At 46.3% G+C, this 21,449-nt stretch overlaps 1 protein-coding gene across 2 annotated transcripts in view; it reads left to right on the forward strand.

The window, feature by feature from the left end:
- KANK4 (KN motif and ankyrin repeat domains 4) overlaps positions 1-21,449 on the forward strand; it is a 75,438-nt gene that overhangs the window by 43,880 nt on the left and 10,109 nt on the right. For both annotated transcript variants that reach the window (XM_070367926.1, XM_005891235.2), the window contains 6 exons: positions 3,057-4,997; positions 6,253-6,364; positions 9,215-9,433; positions 11,163-11,250; positions 13,333-13,552; positions 19,501-19,643. In XM_070367926.1, the coding sequence (XP_070224027.1) occupies positions 3,057-4,997; positions 6,253-6,364; positions 9,215-9,433; positions 11,163-11,250; positions 13,333-13,552; positions 19,501-19,643 (2,723 nt within the window). The remainder of the gene's footprint in view (positions 1-3,056; positions 4,998-6,252; positions 6,365-9,214; positions 9,434-11,162; positions 11,251-13,332; positions 13,553-19,500; positions 19,644-21,449) is intronic.

Raw genomic sequence — 21,449 nt, forward strand, 5'->3', positions numbered from 1 at the left:
TGGCTCCCTAATCTGGGTCTTGATGACCTTCCAATTTTGTCTTTTCCTACTCTTCACCGTTCTCTTCCACATTTTAAGTTTCAGCCATATGACTGCAATTACAGAACCCTGAATTACCATGGATTTTCACACAAGGGGCTTCCTTTGTGGCTCAGAAGGTAAAGCATATGCCTGCAATTCAGGAAACTCAGGTTCGATCCCTGGGTTGGGAAGATCCCCTGGAGAAGGAAGTGGCAACATACTCCAGTATTCTTGCCTGGAAAATCCCATGGACTGAGGAGCCTGGTAGGCTATAGTCCATGGGGTTGCAAAAAATTGGACAGGACTGAGCGACTTCACTTTCTTTCACTTTTCACACCTCAAAGCATTTGCTCATTTTCTGACATATATCTGATCTGCCCTGGCTATCTATTGCTGCATAACTAACCACCCCAAAGTTCAGTGGAGTAAAATAATCATGCATTATTAACACAAGCTCAACTGAATGGTTCTCACTTGGAGTCCCTGTTGTCAATGAAGTCAGATGAGGGCTGAGGCTGGAGTCATCTGGAAGTTGACTTACACTGGCAGTATACTTATACCTGGCACCTGAGCCAGGATGTCTGGAACAGCACAGGTTGGCTAGGCATCTCTCTCCCTCTCTCCACATGAACTCTCTATGGGGCTACTTGGGCTTCCTCACAGCATGGCAGTCTCAGGGATGCTGGATCCCTTTATGTGGCATCTGGCTTCCCACTGAGTGTGCATTCTAAGAGACCCACAAGAAACTTAAGAGACTTCTTATGAGCTACCCTTGGGATTTTCTCAGTGTCATTTCTGCTATTTTCTTTTGGTCTAAGCACTCACAGGCCAGCTAAGATTCAAAAGGGTGAAGAAATAGATGCCACGTGTTCATATGGGATTCCCTTGCCTGTCTAGAGAAGGTAGGAACTGATAATGGCCACCTTGGAAATATACAGCCACAATGTCCTTCACTCTCTTATTCTCCTGGAAAATTGCTCTTTATTCATTTAACACCCAGTTACATGGCTTCACTCTTGTGAAGTCATCTCTCTCCAACCAAGGCATAATTAGCCTCTAAGTCCAAGGAAGTTATTCTGAAGAAACTAGGAAAATAAGTCAGGAAGGAAGACTGACCCTTGAGCATGTATCTGTTGCCATCCTTGTCACATTGCATCATACTTGTTGGTGTTTCTCCTACTTGACCATACTTTTTTTGAGAGCAGTGGTATACCTGATTTATCTCTAGTGTCCTTAGGATCTGTCTTAGCAACCAACACAGATGCTCAATAAATTAGTGGTTGAGGTAAGTGAACTGAACTACTGCTATTTTGTCTTTTTTCCCCCAAGGCCTATCACTCTTAGAGTCAAGCAACCAGTTAGATACAAAAGAAATTTGAGAATCCCTTCCTGTGTACCCAGCAAATCAGCTTCCATTAGAGGGCTTCAGTTCTCTCTGATTTGAGCTTCCACAAAGATAGTAACTACAGTATTGAGTGTGTATTAAATGTTTATCATGTGATAGGCATTGTTCTAAGCATGTTATATGTATTAATTAATCAGTCCACAAGTCTCATCTTTCCTATTATTATTGCCATCTTACAGATGATTAGATGTAGGGAGGCTATGCAATTTCCCCAAGGTCACAAAGCTGAGATATAGACCAGGCTCTAGGGTCCATATTCTTGGCCTCTGTGCTCTTCAATAATGTTCTCTCCTGAGCTCAGCATTTCCAGAGGATGTTTAGCAGAATGTCACAGAGATAATAAGGGGTGTCACATGAGGAACATCAAAAGAACGAAGACTGTTTAACCCGAGGAAGAGGCTGCTGCTGCTGCTGCTGCTAAGTCTCTTCAGTCGTGTCCGACTCTGTGCGACCCCATAGACGGCAGCCCACCAGGCTCCCCTGTCCCTGGGATTCTCCAGGCAAGAACACTGGAGTGGGTTGCCATTTCCTTCTCCAATGAATGAAAGTGAAAAGTGAAAGTGAAGTTGCTCAGTTGTGTCTGACTCTTAGCGACCCCATGGACTGCGGCCTACCAGGCTCCTCCGTCCATAGGATTTTCCAGGCAAGAGTACTGGAGTGGGTTGCCATTGCCTTCTTCAGAGGAAGAGGCTACTTGGAGACAAATCCCTATGGATTCAGATAATCAAAGAACTGACTTGTTCTCAGCATCCTCTGTTGTAGTCAAGATCAGTGTGCTTTGGTATGATAGAGACCTTTTTCATTGTGCTATTCCCTGATACTTTGGGCTGCCCTGAAAAATCACGAGTCCCACACTTCTTGGAGGATGTTTGTCAATGTCTCTTTTTACATTAATTGTCCCATATTCCTCCACCACTTTTTTTTTTTTTCCAGTTTGTGAAAAACGTGATATTTCCTTACTTGGCATGAGCTTTTGCAAGTAAAACGTGTTTGTTAAGCACCATGCTTCTTTCTGGTGAAGAGAGTATAGGCTGAGTGTAACTATATGTTCCCTTTCCTTCTGAGCTTCACATACCTAGAGGCTCAGCCATCAGAGGAAGCTTAAATAATGTAGGAAGCATGACTCCTTGATATCTCTGGCTTTAGCAGGATTTAGTAGTACCTATTTGAATAATGCAAGGTTCTCTTTTTAATGTTGAGAAAATTGTGTATCTCATCCGGGGAAAACATCCATAGTCACAATTACCAATTAGTACCCTTATTTGGCAAATTCCTGGCTACTTCAATTCAGCAATTACATGACTCAAACCACAGAAAAACAGTATGAGACTATTTTATTTTTCTGAGTTGAAGGCCCATTCCACAATCATAGCTGAGATGACGTAGTGCAGATTGGAAACTATTCCCTTCACCTATTTCCTTGCAGACATTGACTAAGTCCACACTGATTTAATAACAGGGTTTCTCAGCACAGCCAAAAGTCCGTGAACATCTCAGCATAATTCAGAGGTTGGAACATTTAGGAGAACACTTATATAAGAGCATTAAGTAAAAATCGCACATATTAGGTCTCACCGTCCCACATTTCTTATTAACTTTGTGCTTCTTTTTTACGCCTTCTGTCTCCCAGCCAAAGACCAGTCCTCTCAGGGGGATGAAGAGAAAGACCCTCCAAAGAGCCACCCCTACTCTGTGGAGACCCCATATGGCTTCCATTTGGACCTGGACTTCCTCAAGTATGTGGATGACATCGAGAAGGGAAACACCATCAAAAGGATTCCTATCCACAGAAGGGCCAAGCAAGCCAAGTTCAGCACTTTGCCCCGAAACTTCAGCCTTCCCGACAGCGGGGCTCGCCCCCATGCTGTTCTTTCCCACCCGAACTGGTCCCCCATGGTGTCGAGGAAAGTGTTGGGGACAGAGGCCCGAGCCCAGCCACTGCTCCTCGGGGATCACCCCCAAGCCCCACAAGCCGCCAGCGGCAGCGAGGTGAGCTACCACCGGAAGGCCCTGCTGATGGAGACGGCCAGACAGCTAGAGGCTGCTGCGGCTCCCGGGGAGGCTGAGCTCACCTCCGGGAGTGGACGGCCCCAGCTTCTGAGAGCATCCAGCATGCCGGCCACGCTGCTGCCAACCAGGGCCTCGGAGGACCCAAGCCTAAACTCAGGACCCCCCACCCCGCCCGTCCTCCCTCCACTTCAGGGCGAAGATGTTGTCTGTGATGGTGCCTTTGGGCCCGCGGAAGGATTTGCAGGTTTTTCCAACTCCACTCCGCGAGCAGCAACCCAACCGGAAGTCAGAGAGTCGGGAGACCTAGTACCAGGGATTCCGGAGCTGATCCAGGAGGGGCCTGAGCCTCCAGAAAGCAAAAAAGAGGCTCCAAATCACCTCTCTTTCCCAAGTCCACCTTTCTTGTCCCAGAATGCACTTGTGGTTCTAGAGGATGCAGAAGACCAACAGGAAAGCAGAGAAGCCCAGGTGGTGGTCACAACCCCCAGCTCTCCAACACCAAGCCCCCCACCTCTGCCGTCACCCATCCCTGAGAATGAGCTCCCCCTAGAAGAAATCGAGCTCAACATCAGCGAAATCCCACCACCACCACCTGTAGAGGTGGACGTGAGAAGCGTCGGGATCCGCGTCACGGAGGAAAGCCTGGGCCTTGCCTCCCTGGATCCTGGCAGCATCTCCTGCCTGAAGCAGCAGATCTCGGACCTTGAAGGCGAACTGTCTGGAAGAACTGAGGAACTGGCCCAGGTCAGAGCTGCCCTCCAGCGGCAGGAAGAGGAAATCAAGGCGAAGGGGCAGAGGATTCAAGAGCTAGAGTGCACTGTAGCTCAACTGGTAGAAAAGCTTAGCGGTGGGAACACCAAAGATGCTCAGGGCCAGACTGATGCCATGGTCAACACTGACCCCCTGCAAGGGCTCTTGACCAGACAGTCGTGTGACAAGAGCATTGGGGTTAGCCTTCTGGGCAGCATGGGATCTGAAAGCTGGGGAGCCAGGGGAGAGGGGAATGGCCTCCTGTGGGGGTGGGAAAGTCACAAACGAGGGGATGGGAGCCCAGCAGGACTTGTGTCACCACCCCAGCCATCACTGCCACAGGGCTCTGAGACGGTCCTCATGCCTTCTTTACACAGCTGCCTCTCTACTGAGCTCAGGATCGAAGAGGGAGGTTCTGAGCAGGCAGGAGGTCCTTCGGTGGGAATTAAGGGTCTAGACAGGGGAGTAGGAGGATCTCCAGGGAGTGGTGAGAGAAAGGCTCCCCCAGCAGGGAGGGAGGAGGCTGGTCCAGAGCTGTCGGGGAAGGAGCGCCTTGGAAGGCCACCAAGCTCCCCCACCGACGCCACTATTGGGCAATACGTTAAGAAGATCCAAGAGCTCCTGCAGGAGCAGTGGAGCTGCCTGGAACACGGATACCCTGAGCTGGCCCGCGCCATCAAGCAGCCTGCCTCCAAACTCAGCAGCATCCAGAGCCAGCTACAGAGCTCCCTCAACCTGCTTCTGTCTGCCTACTCGGCCCAGGCTCCACCCCAGAAGGAGCCCCCAGGCCCCTCCTCCTCCCCACCGATGGGTAAATACTGGTGCCTGAGACTGGGAACCATTTCTCCTTTACTTGAGGAGTCAAATGGGAAAAAGGGTTTGAATTGCATGCATATGTTTTTTAAAAAGATTCAAACACATCCGGGAGCCCAATGGAATAAAAACTGATCTCTGGAACAGTGGAGGCTTGGTACCCCTCCTCTTGTCCTTGCTCTAACATTGGGACTGACTGCAGGGCCACCACGTACAGCTGTTCAGATAGCACAGGGCACAAAGATGCCAGAGGGTAAATAGGAGCTGAAACAGCCCACACTTGCCAAGCCCGCAGCACTGTGTCTGCCCAGAGGGGTGCCTCATTCTCATTTGCATTGTGTGCAGGCAGCCCTGGCACTGGCTGTGAGTGCTTTAAACCTCTGCCTTCCTTGACTGTGTCTTGGGCTCTTGCATTCCTGCGGTCCTCCCTACTTCTTGCACATTAGAGGTTTTTTGTAGCCTTGTTTTGGAAGAACATTCTATCGAGATCTGAAATATTTTACTGAACTTCAGTGTGTGTGTGTGTGAGAGATAGAAAGAGAGACTTCCATACTCACATGTGCAAGTCGACCCTTTGGCTGAGCAGCGCTTCTTCCTGTAACAGATCACACACTCTTCCCTGTTAAGTGGAACCATATTTTGCTTTGCTAAACGGGCAGCAACGTGTTAGTCTGCTTCCTGCCGCAGAGCACAAATTGGCTTTCTCATTATTTCGGTGCTGGTTCTAGTCTTAGCCCTTGTGAATTGCCCCTTGTACCTTTGAGAACAGCAAAATAAGATGTGTGCTCTTGCTCATGTGTTTTCCATGCCTGCCCCACATCACAAATATTAACTGACTTGTGAGCCAGGAAGGGCCTCTGAGGTGCAAAAGTGGGTGCTGGATCAGGGGTCGGGAGGCCTAAGTTCTGCTGCTGCTCTGTCATTCACTCAGCACATCTGAGCCTCAGATTTCCCCAGACTGAGTTAGGGACAACAATGGCACCCACGCCACCCACATGGTTCAATAACTCTCCAATAACTCTTCTCTGTCATCTTCATGTAGAGGGCTTGTAAACAGGAACAATTTGACTAGCATTGACCAGAAGTCCGACGCCCCTCAAAGACCCTCAGAATATTTTATTTATATTGCCTAGTTCCTGTTCTACCCCTTCACATACCTCCAGCCTGTGTCCCCTCAAAGCGAGGGTCACAGTTCTGTTGCACTCGGGGGTATTCCCCAGATCATGCTAACCTATGATGTTGTGTCTGCCTAGAGATCTCCCCGTCGACCAGCCTTAAATCCATAATGAAAAAGAAAGACTATGGCTTCCGTGCAGGAGGTAATGGGACCAAAAAGAACCTTCAGTTTGTTGGGGTTAACGGTGGGTAAGCATCGCTCGTGAAGCCCAGACTGCCCTGCACACCACCTCTCCCACTGTTGTCCTGAACACTCTTTTCCTAGGGGAAAGCATCTGGTTTTCATTCTTCTTCAAGGGAATTAATCTCAACGGCCCTTTAAAATTCCCTCTCGGGTTTGCATATGTTTGGCTGCCTGCCAGACGTGGTAGTTCTGTTGGATCCTGTGCTCTTAATATGTCTTGGCTTTTGTGTCCCTGGGGCCAGGATTCAGTACCTTCTGGGAGTTGGGGGACACATGAGCCCTTGAGGGAAGACATTTAATCTGAACCACAACACTGAATCGACAAACCCTTAATTTGTAGAATTTAAAATTTCATCCTTTTAATTTTTTCCTTCCTTTGACTAACTTATGGCAAATCAAACTGATGTTTTTTAGGATGAAGGAAAACAACCAATGTCTGTTGACTCAGAACTTGAACGAGACCTTATATAGGGTAGACAGTAAACCACTGGATTTAGAATACTTTCTCAGTCAGTCATTTAGCGAACATTTATTAAATACCAATGATGTGTTTGGTGGTAGGGATAAAAAAGTTCAAATAAATCATGGTCCTTGCCCTTAACTCACACTATGGACCTGGGTAGACTTGAAACAAAAAAGTAAAGAGAAAGCTTGGACAGGCTGAGCTGAACTCTAGTTGAGAAAGAAGCAGAGGATGGTAGGAAAGCCCACAGGGATGTGCCTGGGAAGTGCCCAGAAGAGATTGGAACCCTGGCTAATTTGGGTTAGACCAGAAGGAAGACACCAGATTCAGACAAGGGTGTCGTCACTACTGTTTGATGTTCTGTGAGGGCAACATCAGAAAAGACAAAGTGGGGTCATAGGTGGGTTGCTGTTCCCACTCCTTCAGCTGTCAGATATTGTGGCCCAGGAGAAACCACTTTTTTCTTTTACCACTTTTCTTTCTGTGTCCAGAAAGGAGAATCAGCCTAATCTCAAAGCCTAAAGCAGGTCCTGCCTCTTCCCCTGCTTAAATACTTGCAAAAGTGCCAGCTTTGTGCCAAAACCTGGAAGTCTGTCTTGTAACTATAACATTCCTCGCCCCCCTCCACAGGCTCTGGCCTTTCTTCACTCAAACATGCTGGGTTAGGCTGAGCTTGGGGATTTTGCATTTGCCTTTCCCTCCACTTAAAGAGGAGGAAGTGGCAACCCACTCCAGTATTCTTGCCTGAAAAATCCCATGGACAGAGATACCTGGTGGGCTACAGTCCATGGGGTCGCAGAGGTGGACATGACTGAGCAACTGAGCACACACACCATTTAAAGTGCTCTTTTCTTTTTTTTTTACACATGTATTTATTTTTTATGCATTCTTTTTAAAATATTCTTTTTCCATTATGGTTTATCCCAAGATATTGATTTTTTTTTTTAAATGCTCCTCTTGCAGATAACTGTCAGTACATGTCACTCTGATGTGATGGTTCTCAACCTTGACTGAACCTAGGAAACCCTGGGGCATCCTTGAAAAATATCAATGCCTGAGCCCCTCCCAGATGAAAGACTCTGGTTTAATTAGTCTCAGGTGCAGTACAGCTATTGGAAATTTTAAGTACCCTCAGATAGTTCTAACATGCTGCCAATGTTAAAAAATTCTGCTCTAAATAAAGTGGCCCCTCCTCCCATCACAGTATCCCATGGCCCACTACTAGTTTATCATTGCTCTTATGATTATCTGAATACATTGTTCATGTGTTTATTTTCTCCCACCCCCTACTTAGAGATTCAGCTCAGTTAGGACAGGGATTTTGGAGTTTTCATGGAAACAATTCTAAGATAAAGAACTGTTTGGTAAATTTAATATATCCCCCCACTTTCTTAATCACGAAAACAAAAGGTTGTTCCAAGCACAGTAGAGGAAGAAATATCTGGGGTTTGAACAAGACAGAATGCAAGCATACCAGCGAGCAGGTTGGGTCTGCAAATTCATTCAGCACAGGGTCCTTGCATAGGGACCGCTGTTCAGAGAGAGAGCATGAGAATGGCACCGGTCTCGCCTCGTCTCTGTGGAAGTGTCCAGTGGGCCAAGAATCTGAAGTCTTCATCTTATCTGGAGCATCCTCCATCAGAGGTCTCTTGTTGACCATCAGCAGAGAGATCAATAAGTCTTCCAGAACTTTCCTCCATGGTGTCTGGTGTACCACCTCTATAGAGTTGCATATAACTGAACATAAGGATCATTGCTAGGGTGGGAAGGCCACGAGTCACGTGACCTACACCCACACTTTTGCTCTTCCAAGCTGTGGATGAAATAGCGACTGAGAAAGGCAGGTGCTAGGTTCAGGATTCCCAGCTGTGTCCCAGGAGTAGATGCAGATGGTTCCACCCTTGCCAGGGGTAAGCTGGGCTAGAACAGGGGTCTAAAGAGAGGCTTCACTATCACCCGGAGATGTGAGGATTTGTCAGGCAATTCAGAGAATTCAGTGTAGGGGTCGGGGATGTTTGCCTAGATCTGGTTCCCTCTTTGTACGGGACATTAGGATTCCAGAATTAAATGCTTTCATGAGAACCTTGGATTGCCTTTCTGAATCATCTGAATGCATGGCCAATTAGGCCATGGGCTATTTGTATGTTTGTTGCAAAGAGCTTAGTTAATTACCTTTACTCTCCAATGGCCTCTAGTGTTAGAGCTCTTAAAAGCATGCTCCTCTGACAGTAAATTTCCTGGGAGTCCCCTTGCCCAGGCCTGCAGGCGTAGACAATGAAGGACAAGGTTAGTGAGCAGGCCAGTGTTATCTAAAATCCACTGAGTTCTCACCTGTGTTGACATGAGCACTGGGCAGGAAGCACAGAATGAGTGACCCTGTCTCCTTCGACAGCTATGAGACCACCTCGAGTGAGGAGACCAGTGGTGAGGACAGCTCCCCAGAAGACTTGTCTGACAGCGAGGCTGAGAAGAAATGTGATGGCCCAGAACCCAGGCGGGGCAAGGATGCCCACCTCAGCTGTAGGGTGGGCCAGGGCACCCCTGAGGGCACCCGCGACACAGACCAGGAAACTGGGCCTGGCGAAGAGCTCCCTCATCCCAAGACTGAGAGGTAAGTTAGATGGGGACCCATGGGGCACATGATCCTTTGAGAAAGAGTGAGTGTATTTGTTCACCTTTGTATCCAGTCATTTGTTTATTTGTTAATTCTTTTATCCATCTATTCAACAGTATTTATTTGAGTTTCTAGTCTATGCCAGGTTCTATGCATTGGTTGACTGAAACAGATCTAACTCCTGCCTTCATGGATTATACTGTCATAGACAGAGCTCTGCATATGAAGCTAACATGGTCCTAGCACTGAAAATTAAAGGACTTGACATGCATTTTCTTGATGTAATCCTTTTAACAATCTGTAAGGTAGTAATTATTAGAAGACCCACTTTATAGATGTAGAAAGAGAGGCTTAGGGAAGTTAGGTGGCACAACTAGCAGAGTGAGTATTTCAACTTTGGTTCTTCCTTTTGGGCTGCTCTGGGTCTGTATTGTAGCATGTGAGTTTTCTCTAATTGTGGTGTGCTATGGCTTCTTCTGATGTGGAGCACAGGCTCTAGAGTGCACAGGCTCAGTAGTTACATAGCATGGGATAAGTTGCTCCGTGGCTTATGGGATCTTAGTTCCCTAACTGGGGATCGAACCCGAGTCCCTTGCATTGGAAGGCAGATTCTCAACCGCTGTATCACCAGGGAAGTCCTTTGATTTAGGTCTTTTGTAATTCTCCCACATGTTTTTCTGCCTCTCTCATTGGCCATGCTGACATAACCTGGTCTTTTAAAGTGATGGGAGGTCATTTGGCATGATGATGAGAATACTGTCTTTGGAGTGGACATACTTGCTTCAAATCCTACATCTGCCACAGTATTACTTTAGACAAGGTACTTAAGCTGTGGTCGCCTCAGTTTCCTCATCTGTAAAATGTAGCAACCTGATAGATTTGGTCTGAGGACTAAATGAGAAAAAGTATGTAAAATGCCTGGTGCAGGGCCTGCCACATAGTAGATTCCCCGTAAATGGGAGAAGTGAGAGTAGTAAGTGCCATTAATTATCATTATCGCCATCCTCAACCCGGTTGCTGAAGAAGAGACAGGAGTGAATGGCAGCTGACTGTCCAGCAGGGCCACAGGGCTGCTCCATCATAGCAGCGCTGTAAGGACTTGGTGAAAGTGGGGCTTCATGGTGACCAATGCCATTGACTCCCAGCCGAGGCCTGTCAGTGCCAAGCCTGCCCTTTTACCAGTGCAGCAATAATGCGTATCATTGAGAGTGCCCAGGTGCTATCAATTTTCATTCAATTGACTCTATTAGTGCTTACTATATCCTTCATGGAAGAATAACCTGAAGAAACTTAATGCTGTGGAGTGGGTCCTTTGCATTTTTTAAGTCACTCAGGCAGAAAACGTTTGCTCCAAAGTCAGAAAGATAACCCTCCCTTTCCCAGGATGTCAGGAATTACAGTGGGGCCCATGGCCCCCTAAAATGCTTTGGTGATCTGACCTCATCCCCTGAAAACAGCAGGATCCAAAGGGAAATATGCTTGGCTCATTCTTCAGAAGAGTTCAGAAGTCAGCCCTGTTCAGAAGTCAGCCCTGTTCGACAGGAGGCTGTATTCACTCAGTGTTTCTGAGGAATGCCCCTGACCCTGAGAAGTTGCCTAGTTTGGATGTCTGAGTTGCTGAGAAGTGAAAAATGAGAGTGAAAGTCAAGGTAGGGAACTTTTTTTTTTTTATCAAGATGGAGACTGATACATATATATATATATATGAATTAATTTTTTTCTTTAGATATAAACCCTCAGAAGAATTCCTTAATGCATGCCGGGTATTGAGCCAACATCTGCCAGAAACTGGGACGACCACTGACCAGCTCTTGGTACTCTGATTTGTCATCATCATGTAAAGATTTCTGTACTGTTTAAGCTGTTAGTTCCACTCGACGACTTGGGTCTTGCAACTGAGGAAGCTTTGTGGGTGTGCTTGGGACCCCTCTTTGCTGTGTGCTATCTCATTTGCCCAAACTCTGCTGCCCAAGGTGATGGATTGTGTTGAGAAAGTGGAACCTGTGCATGTGTACAGGAACCAGGGCTGGGGCTCAGAGGCATTTACCAAATGTTATTAGGCATCCCGCCCCAAATATGTCATGGGATCATTTGTGGCTTAGGCTCAAAATTACCTCACAGTTTGATAGAACTGTGGGTAGAGAGAAAAAGAGCAGGTGGAATGGAAACCTTGGTTCTGTTCCCCGGACTGCCATCTGTGAGATACTGAGTGAGTCAGTTCAATGCTCAGGGCTCTGGTTTCCTCATTAATAAAATGAGGGTGGTGAACCGCACGTCTCCACTTCCTCAGGCCCTGGCATTTTGTTACGTAGTCCTGACTGTTTTTCTTGAAGTGCACCTGTGGGTCAAGAGACCAAAAGCAAGCAAATACATCTATTTGCTCCCTAACACCATCATGGCCCACAGAGATTAAACATTAAAGGATTAATTTCTGCTTTAATCAAGAGGTACTGATATAGACGCATTTTCCCATGTCGTGAGGGCCACGGATAAGACCCAAAATGTAACAGTATGTAAGCATTTTTAAAGCCCATTTTGTTCTCCTTTGCAGAAAAGCCTTAGGAGTAAAAACGATCGATTAGTCCATTTTCATTAGTATTTTATCTTCGCTGATTTGGCAAATAACTTGTTCCCAGATTGTTAAAGAACCAATATGTGATCTGGATATTGATTAAAACTCCTGCTACTTATTCTTCAATGAATTACAGAGCTAAGTTATTTCCTAGATCTTCAATTAAAATCTTCCAGTATGTTCCTTAATATTAGGGTCTTTCTCCAGATTCTTCTGAAGATTCCATAGGTAAAGGAGATATTCTGATACATAAAAAATGTTTCAGTCACAAAAGAGTCCACTGATTCTGTGTAGAAAAGCAGTTAGAGGACATGCCAACCTGACGTCACACACATTAGGATCAAAGCACAGAACACCCCTCCCCACCTTAGAGACAAAGCAGGGTGTGCAGGGACCTCATTTGGCAGAGCATGAGAGGTTGGAAACCAAGCCCTTTTTTCAACCTCATTTTGTAGATAGCACGAGAAGGATTCAAAATGTATTAGAACTTCCAAGGCCATGCAGCTGAGCCAGGACTTAAGCCTGGGCCCTACAAGTTTAGTGACTCCCAATCCAGTGCCCTTTCTGGAATGAATATGAACTCATCTCTTACAATCACAGGCCCAGTGTTTCTCCTTCCCTTTAGGAAAATAATCTAATCATATTCCATTTAAAACACTTAGGTCATGTCACGTGCAGAGTTGGTGTCATTTGCTCTGGGACTCTCCTTACTCGGAATACTGCAGAGAGTGGGATCCTGCCATGAGCTGTTTAACCATTTTCTCTGAAAGTCCTAGCAAAGCTTCAAAGCCAAAAATATTTCAAGCACATCTGTTTGGATTTTACTTCATGCATATGTTGGGCATGTTGTTTGTCTTAGCTTTCAGTGTGCATTTTTCCCATTAATGTCGTGACTCTCCAGCTATGCCTGTTAAAAACATGCAGGTACCCCAGTGGAGTCTGGGCTAGTCAACACAGGCTGGTGTAAATGTGTGAAAGAGGGGGTCCTGGTTATCCTGTGCTTATGGGGAATGTGATCTAAATGTACAGTGGACTCAAGCTGTCCCCAAGTGTCGTGTTACTGGTTGTTGTGCTGCTCTCCCAGTCCTCCTGTCTACCTGACATGATGGGGGAGCCAATCCCACAGGTTCAAAGAGTGGTGCTGGGTACCCCTGCACCCTGCTAGCTCTGAGCCCTGCAGGAGTAAATTGCAGTGAGAGTTGGAGGGAATTGAAGGGATATACATGGAAGGAACCTAAGCTGACCTTTCCCAGTGGAAACTGACACCCCAGCTGGAGCACCTGGGTAGGTAACCTTCTGGAATTGGAATGTGTTGGTATTTCAGAAGCAGAGCTTGAACACCATCAGTCAAGAGTGGTTCCGCATCTCCAGCCGGAAGTCATCCAGCCCTGCCGTAGTGGCCTCCTACCTCCACGGGGTCCAGCCTCACTCCCCACACTTGCTAAAGCTGCTTGTCAATCTGGCTGACGGCAACGGGAACACAGCTCTTCACTACAGCGTGTCCCACTCTAACTTCTCCATCGTGAAGCTGCTGCTGGAGACAGGTCAGAAACGCTGGCACCTGTGCTACCTGGGTCCCTCTCTGAAGGGCAGTTCTGTTACCACTTCTTTGCAGCAAGGAGCTTTTTCACTGTTCTGAATTCCTCCGGTACTCTAGGAGCTGGGCCAGACCATTTTGCCTTTATTATATCATGTATTCTTCACATTTGTGATGTAGGTATCGTTATTCTCATGTTACAGTTGAGGAAACTGAAGCTCAGAAAGTTATAAAATTTGCTCAGATCACAGTGCTGGTAAGTGGTAGAGTCAGACTTTATATTCAGTTTGTCCAATTCCAGTGCTATACCACACTTCCTCTAGGAAAGGTCACATTTTACCATCTTCATAAGTACTTTTTAACTTAGGCCATGCAAATGTGCACACAGACATTCAGTTGTGTCCACCTCTTTGCCCTGGAGTCTGCAGCACGCCAGACTTCCCTGTCCTTCACTATCTCCTGGAATTTGCTCAAATTCATGTCCAGTGGGTCAGTGATACTATCTAACCATCTCATCCTCTACCACCTCCTTCTCCTTTTGTCTTCAGTCTTTCCCAGCCTCAAGGCCTTTTACAGTGAATCGGCACTTTACATCAGGTGGCCAAAGTATTGGAGCTTCAGCTTTAGCATCAGTCCTTCCAATGAATATTCAGGATTGATTTCCTTTCAGATTGACTGGTTTGATCTCCTTGCAGTCCAAGGGACTCTCAAGAGTTTAAGGCCATAGCTCCATTTAATCAATTTGACTCAATTTGATTCATTCATGCTTCCTCAGATATGTGTAGACTATGTATGATGTCCATACTGCCTACCACCACAGATGTGACCTACATGGAGCTCTTGCCTTCCCAGGAGTTTACAGCTTGACAGTCAGGATGGAGCAGGATGATGACTCCCAAGAGAGAGGTGTAGAGTGTGATTTCAGGACTGAAAAGAAGGGAGATAACATTCTGCTGAGAGAGCAGGAAGGGCTTCCTTGGTGGCTCAGATGGTAAAGAATCCACCTGCAATGCAGGAGCCCTAAGTTCGATCCCTCGATCAGGAAGATCCCTTGCAGAAGGGAATGGCAACCCATTCCAGTATTCTTGCCTGGGAAATCCCATGGACAGAGGAGCCTGGTGGGCCATGGTCCATAGGGTCAAAGAGTCAGACACAACTTAATGACTAACACAACACTTAGAGAGCAGGGAAGGTGCACTGCAGTGGGTAGTTTCCTGCAGACAGAGAAATGTCCCAGGCTAATGAAGAGGATCATGTCAAGAAGGAAAAAGATTGTTCACTGGATCTAATACTGTACTACAGTGTCTCTGGCAGATGAAGCCAAGATTTGGCAGGTTTGGAAAAAGGTCACTGGTGACTTTGGAAACAATTGTTTCAGGGGATTGTTAGAAGGAAACTGGATTGCAGAGATCTGAATATATTTGTTGTCTGAGAATTCAAGAGAGACACACAGAGAAAGAGAGAGAGAGATGAAGAGAGAGATTAAAGATACAGAGGAGAGAAGATGCTTGATAGAGCATGGTCTTTCAGGAGCTGGAAAAACCTGGAATCCACAGCAGAGACAGATGAGATCAGCCTAGGCAAGCTGCTGGGATATTTATTTTTTCTGAGATGGAAGCAAAAGGAAAGGAGGTGGGCGAAGGTCCAGAGAGATGTTGAGGAGGAGAAAAGGGAAGTGAGCATTAGATTCTTCATTGTTCAGGATCTGGAGAAAGGGAAGACTCTTCCCTCTGGTGGAGAATCATTGCAAATGGCCTTGACCCTCTTAGGAGCTGGAAAAGGCAGTTAAGAGTCAAATAAAGACCTTTGTGTCTGCTGATACAATACCACAGGGCTTGTAGTGGAGTTTCAACGGAGGGTGTGACAATATCAAGCAGTCTAGGAGTGGTGGTATGAGTGCAGGGTGATGGGACTGACTGAAGGTGTGTGGGTCCCCGTCAAATGTCATCTGTGAGTTTAGGAAAGCTGTATGAAGGATATTTAGGATGGTACCTACAAGAGATATAAAACCCCAGATGATATCCATGGATTAGGCCCTCCCTCTACTAAGCCTCTGGCACCTGAGATCTCATTTAGTCTTCATAACTATCCTGTTAGTAGAATGATTATCCCTTTTTTTATAGACAATGAAAGTGACTCTCAGAAAAGTCAACAGATCACGCAATGACTAAGCGCACTGCTGGGGTTTGAAGTCCATACTGTGGAATCCAGGAATCAGAGCACATGCTAGATGTGTAATCCTAATTTAGAGACTACAGGGGAAGTTTAAACAGGTGTCAGGAAGTCCAAATTCCAGATCCAACAACTTTCCTGCAATGTGAATCTTATTCCCCTCACCCCTCCACCGGCTTAAATCCCTCCCATGGCTTCCCCTTACTCTTGGATCAGAAGGCGGCTTCCTCAGCCTGACCTTCAGGTATCCCAGATGGTCCAGGCCTGTCTGCCTTTCCTTTCTCTGCAGCCACCATGTACCCTCCTTCCTTTCATTCCAGCCACATGGCCTCAGAGTCACCACACTCATTCCCACCTTGGGACTTCTGCATTTTCTTTCCATCTGGATCCTTTCACCTGAAACTCTTTTCATGACTGGTCCCTTCTCATTGTTCAAGTCACAGCTCAGATGTCACCTCAGAAAGTGATCCATCTAAAGTGGCTGCCCCATCTCTCTCTAGTGGAACATCCTATTTCTTTCGTTAGGTGATCTCTGCTTGTCACTTCTATCTGAGTTCTAATCGAACTGAGCTAACGCAGGAGAGGCTCTGCCTGTCTCATTCCTTTCAGTATCACCAGCACTTGGTTCATTTCCTGGCTCATGGTGGGTGTTGAGTGAAAATATTTGTTAGATGAAAGTGTGGATGGATGACTCCTGGGAGTTAGATTAAATTCCAGTAAGTTTCCCATTCTTCAAAATTCTCTTAAGTAGCCTTGAGGCTCTTTACCTGTGTGGAAAGGTGATGTATGTAATGATAACCTCAACTTCTTTCTGCATCCCACATCATCAGAGGAAGATAAAGTTACATTTCTAACATTCTTCATGGATTCATGCTGTTGCTGCTAAGTCGCTTCAGTCGTGTCTGACTCTGTGTGACCCCAGAGACGGCAGCCCGCCAGGCTCCCCTATCCCTGGGATTCTCCAGGCAAGAACACTGGAGTGGTTCACCATTCCATGGATACCATCAACATGGTAGCTCAGTTGAGAAAGACACCCTCCTATGCCTCTGGGTTCCAATTATTGTATTCAGTCTTAGGGCTTTTCATTATGGAACATGTATAACAGCAACGCTACTGCTTAAAAGGCTTCCTGGATGGTGTTAGTAGTAAAGAATCCTCCTGCCAATGCAGGAGACTCAAGAGACACACATTCAATCCCTGGGTTGGGAAGATCACTTGGAGAAGGGAATGGCAACCCACTCCAATACTCTTGTCTGGGAAATCCCATGGACAGAGAAGCCTGGTGGGTTACAGTCCATGAAGTCACAAAGAACAGATCACCTTTGATTTGGTTGTTATAAATTTCTGCTGATGTTTTCTGAGATCCAGTCAATACTCATCAACCATAAAGTGGTTTGGAAGCTTTTCCCTTTAACATGCTGAAATAGCTAAACAGCCACAAGCATAAAGAATGGGGTGGGTGGGTTGCTTGGGGAGATGGTCTGAGAGTCCCATTCCTTTCCCTCACTGTAGAAGGGGTGTCGAGGAGGGCAGATCTGTCCCACTCCCAACTGGGCCCCCTTCCCAGCCATTTGTGCAGAATCTGGAAAGCACATTACAAACTGTAAAAGGCTGCACCGAAGTGACTCATCGTTATTGAGAATAGGGTCATGGGTGCACCTCCACCAGCCTAGTCCTTTGTGAACCGTGCTCTATTTTACCGAGACACCTCTGTAGAGGAGAAGCTGGCTGACTCAGAGAATGTTCAGTCAAGAGTCTGCCCCTCACCTCTGGGGAGGGCTGGTTTGCTCACTGGAGCTGCTCAGAAACATTGCCTTGAAAGTGTGTGTGGGGGGTCCTCAGTCCTTTTTCAGAGCCCCTGGGGGGGGAATTAGTCATTCTACTGAGTTATAGGTCACGTTTCTGAAGAGAGTATAGAGAGTTGTAACCTGAGGCTCATTTACACATCTTAAAAGCAAACATAAAATAGTCATGGAGTAAAAATTTTAAAGTCATTAACCAGGCAATGCAGATAGATATTCCCATCTTTATCAGAACGGGGTTATAAGGCATTGAATGGGGCTGATATTTGCCTTTCATAGCTCAGTTGGTCATGACAGTGGTCAGGGAAGCTTCAGTGAGGAAACTGCTGATTCATGAGCACAACTGTATCCATTGGCATCCTGGTCCATTATGACACATTTCTGAAGAATTGTTTGGGGTGGAGGGACTGTCAGCCAAATATTATTTTTTCCCCTTGCACAGAACTTATGAGTAAGTCTAACTAACATTTTGTCATAAACCAGATTTGTTTTAATGAATATCTGAGTCTTCAAGAGCAAGTAGTAAGGATGTGACGATAAGAATACCATTCTGGACAATAATAGCAGGAACAGTTAATGCTCATTGAGTGTTTATTATGTGCTAGCTGCCATTCTAAGTGCTCTTAATATATTAACTCATTAAATTTCACAGTAACCTTACAGGTTCTTTTATTATCTCCCTTTTACAGAAAAAATGCTAAGGAAGTCTCACACTTGCTCTACTGAGGTAGTTTTATTACTGGCCTAAAGAGACACAGTTTTTCTCCTGAGCAACAGCACAGGGAAGATTTAGTTTTTCACGCTGTGTGTGTGTGTGTTAGTCACTTAGTCGTGTCCGACTCTTTGTGACCCCGTGGACTGTAGCCCACCAGGCTCCTCTGTCCATGGGATTCTCCAAGCAAGAATACTGGAGTGGATTGCCATTTCCTTCTCCAAGTTGTACACCCCTTAAAGGGCTTCCCTGGTGGCTTAGTGGTAAAGAGTCTGCAGGAGACATGGGTTCGATCCCTGGGTCAGGAAGATCCCCTGAAAAAGGAAATGGCAACCCACTCCAGTATTCTTTGCCAGAAAGTTCCATGGACAGGAGCCTGGTGGGCTACAGCCCATGGGGTCACAAAAGAGTTGGACACAACTAAGCAACAACAACTGCCCTTAAAATGTGGGAGCCTTCAAGGCAACAGGCTGATGATCTCCTCCATCTCCTTTGGTGGGGACGGATGTGAATGCATATCCCCAGGGTTATGAAGCAGAAATTTCCCTTGAGTTCTCATGTAATACTTCATCTTAAAAATATGCCAGTTTTCCATTCTTTTGTGAAATGTATATTCTTAATTGCTTTAATATAAAGATTTGTGAAGTGTTTTTCTATTGTACTTCTCAAATGAGTTGGTTATTCCCAGAAGATTTCTGTGTTTATCCTGGGGCATTTTTTCATCTCCTCTGGTCCATTTCACAAGGTATCACTAGGCCTTTGAAAGGACCTACAACCACAGCCAGTAGTTTATGAGTTATACGTAGACACAGAGCAAGACCCGAAATGCACACCTGAGGGCAACGTGAGGCTGTGTGAGTGATGGGCTCTAGCATCAGATAGACCTGACACCCAGTGAGTGAGTCCTGCTCTCGATTCTCCTTCACTGGGGCATTGATAGAGTTTCACTCACCTTCTTCGCTCCACTGAAGGACACCTTCAGTGTCCTTATCTGTAAAATATGAATAATAGTGCCCCACTTTAGGAAGTAAAGTCAAGGTCATAGGCCTAGGTCATCTCTGACTCTCCTCTGCACCTTTTTTGCTAGGTAGCCTCAGAAAAGTAGCCACTGTTAAAGGCTGCTAAAAATGTAGAATACAGATTCCACCACTGGGAAAGAATTGCTCTATTCTGTGGCCCTTTAACCAGCGGGAAGCCTCCTATTGAACAGGCTAAAGCCTGGCTTCCGGCATTTTAAGAGCTCTTCCAGCTTCAGTGTTTCTCTTGCAGGTGTCTGCAACGTGGACCATCAGAACAAAGCTGGCTATACTGCTGTGATGATCACTCCCCTGGCTTCTGCCGAGACCGATGAAGACATGGCTGTTGTCTGGAAGCTCTTAAGAGAAGGGAATGTGAACATCCAAGCTACTCAGGTAGGAGGAGTGAACATGATCTCCTCTTTAATGAATGTGGCTCCTCCTAGTTTTATTCTGCCAGTGGGGTGAGGAACTCCATGCAGATCCAGTTTTTAGCCCGAGAAGTCTGGGCCCTCCAACTGGCATCTATCCAAAGATTGGACTTCTGGTTTCCTTGGAGCCTCCTGAGGCCCAGACAGGCTGGGACAGAGGTTATGAACTTGTAATCTATGTTCTGGGCTGAAACTTGGCAAATTCCTTCCGGACTCCTTGAACTGAAAGTTCCCACAGATAGCATCTGGACAAGGCATTTGCTACTTGTAATCTAGAAAGCCCCTGGAGGTGATACATAGAGGGATCATGAATCACAGAGCAGTTCAGAGGGTTGGGTTGTCTCTATTCAGCTGCAGGGCCCTTCTACTTGAGAATATGGAACAAAGGTGTAACCCTTAGCCAGTAGGGCTTTGAGTCAGATGGAGCTCCATATGGAACAGTGGGAACTCTTCAAGAGGCCACTTGCCCATCTTTGACCAAGAGGAGAATAAGTGGAGTGCATTCCACTCTCCTTTTCCCCCTAGAGTGATCATAGGTATAGCCCTACTCTCAAGAACTATGAAGGGTCTGATATTGTACTCTCCCTTAAAGCTAACAAGTTAGCTGCCACAGTGTCATGGATGCTGGCAGAAGACACAGGACTCCTATTGCCAAAGGACAGTGTGGTACTTCCAGTGGTAACAGTAGTCAGAGCATCACTATTTATACCTGTTTCCAGAGTCCCAATAGCTACAGGGCGCTGTGAGGAGGAGCAGATCCCTGTGCACAGAGAGGGCTGTGTTACTAGAGAGAAACCCTGAGCTTAGGGAACCTGAATCTTCCATACTGGGTAGTAAGCATGACTACCCTCTGTTCTGAAGGAGACACTACCTCTGTCCTCCAGTGCTGTTCACTGTACGTTCTTCCTTAAAAAGACAGTGAAACAAAAGGCCAGATAGTCCCTCACTCACAGGATTGCAGCAAACCAAGATACCATAGAAAACTGTCTCCCAACAATCCATTTAACTCTGCTCTCCACCCCAGCCCAAGGTGATCGCAGCTAAACCTGATGGCAAAGTCCTTTTGCCCACTTCACACAATAGCGATCCTATTGGTGGCAAAAATCAGGCATTCATAGCTTACTTTCTGGTTTTAAAGTGTTTTCACTCACCTATAGCTTACACTGTAGGACTCAATAAAGCTGTTTTCACTTCAAATAATGTTTTCCATAAACATAGTAAATCTTTTTTCTCAATTGGTCCTCTTGAAGGCAGAATGCTCGCTAATGATCAAAATATATGCCCTTCTTGTAGAGGAGAAACCAATGCTCTAGAAGAGTAAGGGACCCATCCCACATTGCCAAGGGAAGAAAAGGATTACTGTGTAGCTGCGTTCTTCAGCGCCCCCTGGGGGTTTTAGGTATTAAGGGAGCCATGGGCATCAGGGTAGATAGAAGTGAGCTGGGAGGCCAGGAGTCTCCTGGGCTAAGCTACCTATTTCTCTCTGTATCTCCAGGGTCGGCACTGCACCACGCTGGTAACAGTGCTCTGTAAATGTTTGTTGAATTAAATTGTATGGAACCAGGCCAGGAGGGGGGTGAGGAAGGAAAGGGTCCCAAGTCAGGCAGGGGGCAGACAGGAAATCGTCTGTCTATGACATCTGGCTTTCATACCACTCGGAGAGAGGGGCCTGGAGGGAAAACTGTGGTCTGGTTAGTACAGTCAACAAGCATTACCTCCGGATCAGGTATAAGCAAACTAAAGAGCAAAGAGTCTTCTCTGGAAAGATCTG

This window comes from Bos mutus, chromosome 3 (assembly GCF_027580195.1).
Source record: "Bos mutus isolate GX-2022 chromosome 3, NWIPB_WYAK_1.1, whole genome shotgun sequence".
In the NCBI taxonomy this organism is placed as follows: domain Eukaryota; kingdom Metazoa; phylum Chordata; class Mammalia; order Artiodactyla; family Bovidae; genus Bos; species Bos mutus.